A 10,547-nucleotide genomic window follows, 5' to 3' on the forward strand; every position below is an offset into this window, starting at 1 on the left:
TCCGGCGTGAGGTAAATTTCACGCTTTGGTTTCAGTGTCGACTCGGTTTGCGCGCACGCTCGATATCTCGAATCACAGTGCCAATTTTGGAATTTTAAAAACTGGGCTTACCTACGATAATGATGCCTCTTATTCTGCCGTATAATATTGTAACTTAAGACCAGAAATTAAAAGCCTTATTAGTTAATAATAGGTAACTTACAGTATTTTATCTACCTAACACCACGGGCACAGTGTCTGTCACGAGTGGTCACGAGAGACAGTAACCTTCCCAGACCTCCTCATCGTATTATTCACGGATTTTAAAAGAAAACTCCCTACAGATTAATCAGAAAAGAACAGTGCACGCCACCTTTTATATTTCCCAGTTTTCTTCGAGCTTATAGCAAATCTTGAAGCGCGAATAGATAGGCGCCCATTAAGGAGCAACGCGCGCTATAATTGGCATTAAGAGTAGCGAATTTTCGATCTTCACTGTTTTCGGATCTGGAGACCTATGCACTGATGGCGCGCGAACTTCTTCTGTTGCGCGGGAAGCTCGCGCCAGAAGCACAGCCCGGTCCGTTGCTGCCAGTTCAAGCTTCTCCATGGAATACCGCTCTGCCTAGTGAGTCCCGTCCTATTTCCTACTGTTTATTCCGTATCGTTTACGCGTTCTCGAGATTCCAGTTCGCTGGCTAGACGCTTTCACGCTTCGATAGTTTTGGGAGCTTACGCGTGATACCTTAGGCTTAGTCTGCTTGAAAGCTGTGTGTTAGACGCTTCAAGTACACGGAACAAGGCTCACTATGGCTAGTAAGAAATGCAGTGTGGGGTTCTACGTCATAGGTTCGCTGTTCCCAGGTTATACGCCAATTAAAGGCACAGCTGCTGCGCAGCTGGAGGTGCTGAAAAAAGATGCGCGTTTCTACTGAGGGCCGGTTTTAAGTGTTGCATACACTTCTTCTTACGAGTCTCGACTCCGACAGGATAATGCACCCTGTTTAGATACTTCCGTGGAGTGCAGTTATGTGTATTAATTGCTTTTGTTTGGGCACAGTGAGTGATGTAAGGTGCCGCTCCTACGCTAGATTTTCCTTTAGTTATAGCGTCTTCTTTTTCATTAATTGCATTCACTGAAAACATGTTTTGTTGTTGTTCTCACTGTCATAGTTAATGTCCCCTGGTTCAGTTCTCCATGAGCTCTCGATATGAAGGTCTTCCCTGTGGCTCAAAGGGGCACTGATGACTAATTGAGGTTGTCCTGTGTCGGTGGATTATTGCTTCGTAATGATTGACAGCCCAAGCAGCACATGTTATCGGCACAATATTGGAAATGTATTGGCAAAGATTGTTTTCACTCATCAATTGCCAATATTGGGCCGATTACCGGTGCTGCTTAGGGAGGCGACTTTCACTGAAAACGGAGCTTTTATAAGCCAGAAAACAAAATTGGAACTACCGGTATTGCCACCGTTGGCTGTTTTCGCAAGCAACCTGCGGTGACGTCAATACAGTATTCCTGGCACGGATCCCTGAGGCTAGGCTACACTCCTATTCACTTCTGGACTACCGGTCACGGACTCCTTTTCTCGACTACACGCAGATGTCCTCAGTGTCCCTCCTAATAGCCTACTAGTCATGAATCCGTTAAGCATCTCGTACTTAGAAGTGCTCCGCACTCTTACCCTCTTTTTGATTGTGTGGGGTTCAGTCAGCACGTTCGAGGAAACATTTAGTGGCTCAGTGTAATCTTTTATCTCTGCGGCAGGCGACAGTAACCTGTGGTGGTCGCACCGCAATGGCCACCCCCGGACAGCGTCACCCTGGCACCGTCAGCCACGCCCGGCGCCGTCGCCGACAGCAGCAGGCGCAGCGGCGACGCGCTCAAGAAATGGCACCAAATGCATATGACCTCGAATACGACGAACAAGATTCTCGGGCCGAGACCCACCGTAGTAACGATGAGGCAGTCTTGCCCTGGCCGGCCATAGTGCCTCCCTTTTTCTACTGGCCGCAGCCACCGACTGACTTCCCGGACGATATGTTCCCTTTGGGTACTTACGAAGATGATGAAGTCTTCGACCCGTTCGGGCAAGAACGCGCTGAAAGCAGCGATTTTGACCCGCAAGATGAACTCGTCCTCTACGACTATGACTTGGATATGCTCCAGCGCATGGAGTATGCTCAGTTCCTGGAACCCTCAGATCTGCCAGAACTCTACGCAGATGACCAAGAGGACGAAGACAGTGGCACGGGGGAGCCGCATGTCGACGCCGACGACGAGGACTCACCGCCACACGTGATGAGCGCAGTGGGCTGCGGCGACGCCACCACGGAACGAGCTCCCGCTGACCAGGACCCGAGGCAAAGCCTGCTGGACGACTACTACGGGCCTGTGGTGTCAAGCTACTCCACGGTGTCCGTCCTCATGAAGCATCGCGTTCGCGTCGACATCTCTGTGGACCGCGCCGTGCGGGTGGTCAATTTCGCCATGCACTGCACGGCAGCCCTCGGCAGTTCGGGCGAGCGTAGCTGCGTGTGCCACCCGTGCGGTCGCGTGTTGCAGGAACCTGACGACGTTCACATGGCTACGGGCATCCGGCTAGCCAAGGTATCTTGCCGCGGCGTCACCTTCACGGCTCTCAACCACGGCCTCGTCTACCTCGTGGATGCCTCTGGAACCAAGTCTACGACAGAAAGATTCCTCAACCTCGGCTATGACCTGCCTTTGAGCGTGCTGGACGTCGATCAAGAGCCTAGCGGTGATTCGTTCAACGAGTGCTTCGGGATGGTCATCCAGGCGAGGCACAGAACCACGCGACATGGAGACGAAATCTGGACGGTCGGCGGTGTCCGCGTCAAGCAAACACCATGGGGTGACGTCCAGGTGGCTTGCGGCTCAGTGAGGCGGGTGATTTGGACTTCGCCTACTGCAGGAACCATGTCTGTGAACACTTCGCTTATCAAGATTGCCCTGAGCTGCGACCCGAGCAAGTTCTTTTTCGTCAGGATGGGCCAGAAAAGGATTTGCGCAAACGAGGACGGGTTCGTCGTCAGAAACGGCAGCCAAAGAGCGGGCTTCGACAGTCGCGGCCAGCTGATACTGCCCTGAGGCGGCGCACGGTAATGCATTTACACGCACGCACGTCATCTCGTCATGGTTATTCTAACATGCCGTGTTATGCTGGTTTATTTGGCAAGGTTTGAAAAAAAAATTGAGCCTTAATCCGCAGGGAGGTCGAACCCGACGGAAGGCTCTCGAGCGTCACGGCTTAGTTGTCCAAAATTTAAACTGACGGCGACAGATGTGTGCTGGGAAGAGCAGGATATAGGAATCTCTCAACAGTCTCGACGTATACAAGAACTTGAGACGGTGATTTTCATCGGTTATTTCCGACCTACTTCCTCTACTTGGACGCCAGGGCACGTGGCATGCTATACACTGAAATATCCGTGAGCGTGCAATGGGAAAACTTTTCAAAAGTCAGACATTCAAAGAGAGACGTGACCAACTTACTACAAAAGCAAAGGTGAGCCAGGATAACAGGTGGTGATGCGCGGACAATTAAAGAAACTTCAAAACCAACGTGACAGAGGAGCACTGCGATGGCCTTTGGCAGCCCGAGTTAACCGAAGTATACTCGAGATCATCGTTTCGAGTTGCAGCCATGCCAATAAAGCCCATTCATGGTGCACGACACGAAAGCGGTGTGCAAGCTAAGATCCTTGTTCTCACTTTCGCAAACGTGGCCTTTTCTTTTTTTTTAAAGAGTTCGCGCTACTCTGCAGAGGCACCTTATCTTAGATTTAATTTAATTTCGTTTGACTCGGTCTTTATTGTCATGAAGAACACAACCGCGCAATACTAGGAGGCTAATCCTTTGAAATATGCTCCAAATGTTAAGGTTGACAGCGTTGTAGAATTCTACCATAATTTCATATTTCGGCCCTAAAAAAAGATGACCGCACTTGTCATAGCACGGCACGTAGAGTCAGAGTCATATTTTATTGTTTTATATTGTTTTATTCAAACATTTCCGTCAAGCATGGCAAGTGTACAACTATTACAGCATTGATAATGGGCTCCCGAGCACCCCATAATGGGCACCCGAAGGCTAAGACCTCGCACGAACGCTCTCATTGCCAAGGGTAGACACATGCCCACGTAACCAGACAAGGCAGGTTTTAGGAGTATGACGGGTACGAAGCAGGATGCTATGCGCGGTAGGGGACATAAGTCCATGTGCATAGTTGCGACAGGTAGCATGCGAGTCAGTGACGATCATTAATCAATGATCTGGGAGCCTTGTTTTTATTGTCAGGCCTGTGACATTTTTCCAGTCAGCCACTATATCCTACGCTATGATTGCCGCAGGGTATGGTGCGGCGTCTCTGTAGAGGGTTTCTTCATTTTTACCCCAGATACGGTGCAAGGTTTTTGCCCTTGCCTTGTGTGTTCTCTCATCAAATTCGGGAAGCATGTTTTTCGCTGTTAGGATGACCAAGATGTTGATTTTGAGTTCCGGGGCGATGCCTTCAGATTCACAGGATGCATGATTGGAGGTCGGGTACCTGAGTGGCCGCAGTACATGTCTGCCCGTAGGTGTACGTCTGAGTCTTTGCAGCTGCTTGATTTTAAGATCTTCAATAAGCTTGTCGATGATATTGTGGACCCTTAGTTGCAGTAATCTGTTGGTTGCAGAGTAGACAGGTATGCCGAGGGTCATTTTCATGTTCCACGCCTTTGCGGATGAGAATATTCAGTTGTGTGCATTCCTTTTGGGTTAGCCGATGGTATGGCGCAACGTAAGACGGCTGATGAAAAGGACGCGTCATAATTCAGAGGACATACATTTCTTTAAGACCGTGGCGACGGTTAGTCCCTATTCTTATGAGGATTATTTGGTTGGTTTCGTTGGCGCAGAAAAGGCTAACGTTGGCCGCTTCTCTAAAGCGTTTAGACAGCATGCCACTCCAGGAGGACTTACTGCTAAGCGCTCGGCCGCAGAGTTGGAAAGTAGTTCAGGCAATGCGGGCATTTTCACGTTGTTTGAGCGACACGGGCCTCGACTCGCGCTTGTTATGCCATCAAATGTGCGTGCACATCACCCCTCTCACCGCATCGTCACCCATCACAACCCTCTTTCTTATCCTCTTCCCCAGCCAAGAGTAGCAGGCCAGATATCCATTTTCCGACCAACCTATTTGCCTTTTCATTAAAGTTATCTCTTTTTCTCCACACTGTTGTTCTTGTTATAGAAGGCCAAGTCTATGGAGGTGTTGCGACTTGTCGGTATGGCATTCTTTGGTGTGAATTCGAATGCTCTCTAGAAACTATGTTGCTTAAAGCCGGATGGCCAGGTTAATACGACGTCACAAGGCCACGTGACCTCTCTCGAGAAATCATTAAACTGCCATGGTGGGCAGATTACTCACGTTCCGGTGGCCAGGTTGCCACCTGCCCCGGTGGGCAGGTTGTGATGACGTCACAAGGTGACACGACCTCTCTAGACGAATCAGCGAATTTAGCGACAACGGACTGCGGATTTTGTCCTTGGCGTGAACTCTAATGCCATCGTATTAACAGTAAACACTGCGATGAGTGACAGAGGGGAGCCTGCTCGGGAACGTGGCCATGGTGAAGGTCAACAAGAGAACCTGTTGTGCGAACAATTACGATCAAAGGTGGGTGACCTCATGAGGTTTCGACCGTACAAGGTAACACCCAACCTTACTGGATCTCAAATCTCAGGCATGAGAAGTTGAGGGAAAGGCGATGATGACATGCTGAAGGGATTTGAGTGTGGCTAGTGTTCATTACCCCATTCTGGTACGTGGGTTTAAACTGTGTGAGCTCTGCAGTCGGTAAGGCTGAACAATTCAGTGTTGGTATATATAGGATACACGTCCCTTCTGACGAGTTCAAAAATATGATCAACTCCCTGTATTGAAGAAGCGTAGATTGTTGGGCGGGTTGGAGCATGGTTACGAAAAAAAAAAAAACAGCAGATGGGAGGGCGTTCGCAAGAAGGATTAGACAGGACGACGCTGGAAGCACAACTGAATTTTACTCGGTGAAAATTGTCCCAACAGGGTCGGGCGCACATGCGCGTAAGCAACAACGCCAACAAAAAAACAAAATAAAAAACATTTAAAAGCGCATAAGCAACATAAAAAAACATTTAAAAGTGCAGGTGCTGATATCTTGCACGTGACAACTGTGTCCCGTTCATGAAATTGTATGTTCTTGTAGTAAACCGGACCGAGCTGCCGCTGACGTATTCAATGCATAAGTATTTGCTTTTAAATGCTTTATACTTCAACAACTGCTGAGCTGGCGCCATCTGTAGCTTCAGCCTCAGTTCCTAGAAAGTGTGAGACAGGGCATAAATATCCCGGCACACTCTCTCACGCCGCCTCTCCATGTCAAAAAAAGAAAAAGAAAACAGACATCGACTGTAAGGCGACCTACTAGTTTCAATGAGTTTCTCGTGGTCGACAAATGCACTTCAAGACCCTTTTAAAGCTGCACATAAAAGGTTTCCCATAGGAGTCCCGCGTGTCAACCGAATAAAAGTGGTTGCGCCGATCACACGACAGATGCAAGGGACTGCGGCCAGTCGCCTTTGCACAGCTAGCGTGATGACCATACCCAGGCTGCGCAGTCTTGAGTGGTTAACTGTGATTTTGCCTATGTTCACACGGCACACAGTGACTTCGTCAGCGTTTGAGCTTTCAGTGATGTCAATTCGGGGAGTCCCATCACATCACGCATAAAACCAAAGCTGCCTTTCTTGCCATTCTGTTTCCTGCAGACATAGTTTCACGCCAGGATGATTAAGTTCCTGGAAGACTTTAGATCCATGATATCGGCATTTCCTGTCACTATAGTCTATAACTTTTACGTAGATTTCTAAAACTTGAGAAGAGAACAGCGGGAGGAGAGAGAGAGAAAAACGTTTAATGCCCAGAATGGTTGGGTGGGCCCTCATTCCAAGGGTTCGTTGGCTTCTGCCGCTCTTGGCTGGTTCACCAGCGAAAGCTAGTCTTCCGAATGTGAGCTGGACAGCGCCACCTCCTAGTCCTGGCTTTTTCTGGCATGCCCATCCCATATGGTATAAGTTAGCCACTTCACCGCAGAAGGCGCAATGCGGAATGTACGAATTTAGAAGCATATAGCTGAATTTGACGCGATTTATAAAAGTATTAATTCGATTAGTAGGAAATGGAGGTGAGCATGCCTAGACCGGCATCACCTTAACTTGATGAGGTTGATGTTGAATACGATAAGGATGAGGCCTGTGAGCTGATTTTCCCACCTCTGAGTTGGTTGGTTGGTTGGCCTCAAATAAAATGGCACATACACTACGGGGGATCCCTGTCCCATCCGTTCCTTTTTTTCTTTCCAACAGCTCTGACGAACTGCTTGGAAATGTTTCATGCATGCGAATAATATGGACCCGCGAAGGAACGTGCACCCGTTGACCCTTCATACGCCATTACACATTTCGACAGTAGCTATTCCACGCTTCAATCCATCCTTTACAGTTATGACTTTAACCCGCTCCCGAAGAGTTAATGCCCGGGTTACTGGAAACATCGACGCTGAAGAGATAGATTTCTTAAGCGGAAAGAGACAGCCCCATCACGCCTTAGTATTTTTCTCGTTTTGTATTTCGCAGGACTGCCGTGTTACGCAATGTAGCAACAGGTACGCCGCCCGGCCAATACGACACATCACTACAAAGTTAACGAGTGGCTGTAGCTCCGCTATAGGGCAACGCACGCTGAAATACGCGGCTCTTTGGGCACATGTCGAAGCTCTAGCCACCTGAGAAGGGCGGCGGTCGCTTCTGAATTATGTGCCTGACTGCTGTGTTCTTTACCACTCGTCGCATCGCAATGCTCAGAACTGCAAACAGCTCCACCTTGTTGCCAGGTTATACCTTCAGGTAGGTGGAGATTACGCTACTATCCTGTTTGCTGGTATAGCGGGCTCTGCTCCTTCCTGGCGGTCGGTTACTGAAGGGGAACAGTCGAGCAGGACTGCTCAGCCATTGCATATGAAATGAAAAATAGACGAAACTCATTTCTGCTGCTGCGTTTCTTATTTTTTTTTCTCTCGACAGCAGCTCCTGCGCATGTTCGCGACGCACACGCTGTCGCGTTTTTTTCGATTGCATGCCCCGGAGGCTCTTCAGTGCGTAAGCGGCGGGCACGCCTTGGAGCGATGCATGGGCGTGCCGGAGGGACAAGTCCAGGCGCTGTGGAAGGCCTCGTGGTTGGCCAGGGTGACGTCGACGCGAGTGCGCGTGGGAACCATCTTGTAGCGGCGTAGTCGCTTCTGCAGCTGCGGCGGGTCGCACAGCGTCATGGCCCAGTGCACGAAGAAGAACTGGCGCGCCGAGAACCGGCCCAGCTCGGGAGGCGGCTTGCTCCGTTCGAAGACTTCCAACAGCGCCGAAGGATGGAGCAGCTCGCGGAGCTGGTCCGGCATGTGGCCGTCGTAGAGCGAGGTGCCCAGGCGGCGCGCCAGGCACCTCATCTGGGCCGGCGATGTTCTCAGCAGCTCCTGAGGTTCGCCCGGCAGCGCGGCACGCAAGAGAGCATCCACCAGAGGCGCGGCCGCCAGGACATTCCCCAGGGTCTCGAGCTCTTGCAGCGCCAGCGACAGCGCGGGCGACACGTACACGACGTTCGGTTCGTCGACGTAATCGGCGCGCATCGAGAACGGCTCTACCTGGTGGCGTGAGTCGAGGCCGTCGTCGGGAGTGGTCGCCAGCCAGAATGCGTTGTGCCGCGCATTCAGCACGTCCACTAGCGCATCGAGGAAGCCGTTTTTGGCCGGCCACAGAGCTGGGCCCTGCGGGGGCGGCAGCCGTGCCGCCAGAGAGGTCTGGCCCCGTTCGAGACGCGCCATTAGCAGTGTGCGGCCGCGACGCATCCCGGCTCCGTGTTCTCGAAAGTGCAGCGTCTCGACCACCGCTGCCGTGGCGCGCTGTGCTGCGGCGAACAGCTCGTCGGCGCGGCCTCCCGTAGTGGGCGGCGCGTACTGCTGTCCCTGCTGCAGACCGGCGAAGAAGCGCAGCGCGAAAGGGTGCACGTGCGCCAGCAGTCGCAGGCAGCCAGCCAGGCGCGGCTGCGCCGCGTCGGCCCACGGAGCCAGCGGCAGAAGGAAGTGAACCTCGGAGGGCAGCAGTGGCGCCAGGTGCACGAGGACGCGGTAGCCCAGGTAGTTGAACAGCACGCCCGAGCTGGCGTTGCTCAGCACCTGGGTGGCTAGCGCCAGCTGCTCCGGCTCGTGAACGAGCACAGTGAGGTTGGGCTGCGCCAGCAGCGACGCGTCGTCGCGGACGATGGCCACGTACTCGGCCCAGTTCCAGTGGCGCGACCGCGGCAGGTCGCCGAAACGGATGAGCCTCGGCCCGTAGACGAAAGCGTCGCGGGGCTGCGTGCGTTCCAGCGCCTGCTCGAGCTCGACAATTGCGGTGGCCGCGGGACCCCAGTAGCCATCGGCCCCTGGCTGCAGCAGACCTAGCGTCTTTTCGACGACGCGCACGTAGTTGCCCACATCGTGCAACGGCACTGACAGCTGATGCAACCTCAGAGGCAATGGGGTGCGGTCCAGTTGGATCACGACGCGACCGTAGTGGCGACGCAGAGAGAGCCGCGCCAGTGAGAAGACGCCCAGCCTTAAGTCCATCAGGCCGGCAATATCCAAGGGCGACTTGTCCGGTTGCGCGGCCTGCGGCAGCGGCCATCCGGCTAGTCCCACTCGCTCCATGAGCCGGACCACCTCGCTCCAGTCGACGCCCTTTCCCATGCATGAGCGGTACAAGTCGAGACCCAGGAGGGCGTAGTGTCCCGGGCACGAACCGCGCAGGAAAGCCTCGGTGAGGGCCGGGAAGCTGGAGAGCGACGCGTTCAGCCGAGACGAAAGTGCCAGCGTCGCCTGCTGGTGCAGCAGCGGTCGGTTGTGCCGGTGCCGAGCGCACACAAAGTCGTAGAAGCCGCGGCACAAGGCGCCTGTGTCGTTCGGGCGGCTGGCCTCCGTCGGACAGGACGTTGAATTGCAGTCAGCGGGCGGAGGGCGCGGCTTGTCACGGGTCACAGTGAGCGAGAAGAGCACCGTGCCCACTACTGATAAGGCTGCGATGACTCCAATGGTCAGGGCGGTGCGGTAGCGCTTCAGGACCATGGCGGACCGGCAGATGTGGCTTCTTCTTCTGCAGCGGCGGCGGCGGAGCCTCGGGCCAGCACTCGTGCGCTGATGGTCATGCGCTGGCGCTTGCCGCTGGCTAGTGAGGGTGTATAATAAGTCTCACAAGTTTCTTCTCCTGGGGCGTAGCGCCCCCCAGGACTTTTGTTTCGAATTTTGTGGCGCTTTTTCAACTTCCTATATGAAAATTCTCTATTTAAAAACGCAGCACCAGGCTAAAATGAGATAGGAATAGCCTCCCATCACGTTCCACGCGACACGGTAATACAGGAGAGAGAGAGCTCTTTAATGAAAAGAGATAATACAGGTACTACGTCGGCCGCTATGAACAAGGGTGGCGCTGGCG

General features: G+C 52.6%; 2 protein-coding genes across 5 annotated transcripts in view; both read left to right on the forward strand.

The window, feature by feature from the left end:
- Positions 1-10,547, forward strand: part of LOC149342185 (uncharacterized) — a 93,326-nt gene that overhangs the window by 68,856 nt on the left and 13,923 nt on the right. The gene's annotated exons all lie outside the window — the stretch shown is intronic.
- The window catches only part of LOC149342187 (uncharacterized), a 47,334-nt gene that overhangs the window by 32,747 nt on the left and 4,040 nt on the right, over positions 1-10,547 (forward strand). The window contains exon 2 of one of the 4 annotated variants that reach the window (XM_089544460.1): positions 1,751-3,105. The exons of 1 other annotated variant lie outside the window; for it this stretch is intronic. In XM_089544460.1, coding sequence (XP_089400586.1) covers positions 1,781-3,094 — 1,314 coding nt within the window. In that variant the 5' untranslated portion in view covers positions 1,751-1,780 and the 3' untranslated portion in view covers positions 3,095-3,105. Of the gene's footprint in view, positions 1-1,750; positions 3,513-10,547 lie in introns of those variants that run through there. 2 more of the 4 variants (XM_089544459.1, XM_089544457.1) reach the window with 2 other exon arrangements.

This window comes from Amblyomma mixtum, chromosome 5, assembly GCF_055824585.1.
Source record: "Amblyomma mixtum isolate Tamu chromosome 5, ASM5582458v1, whole genome shotgun sequence".
Classification (NCBI taxonomy): domain Eukaryota; kingdom Metazoa; phylum Arthropoda; class Arachnida; order Ixodida; family Ixodidae; genus Amblyomma; species Amblyomma mixtum.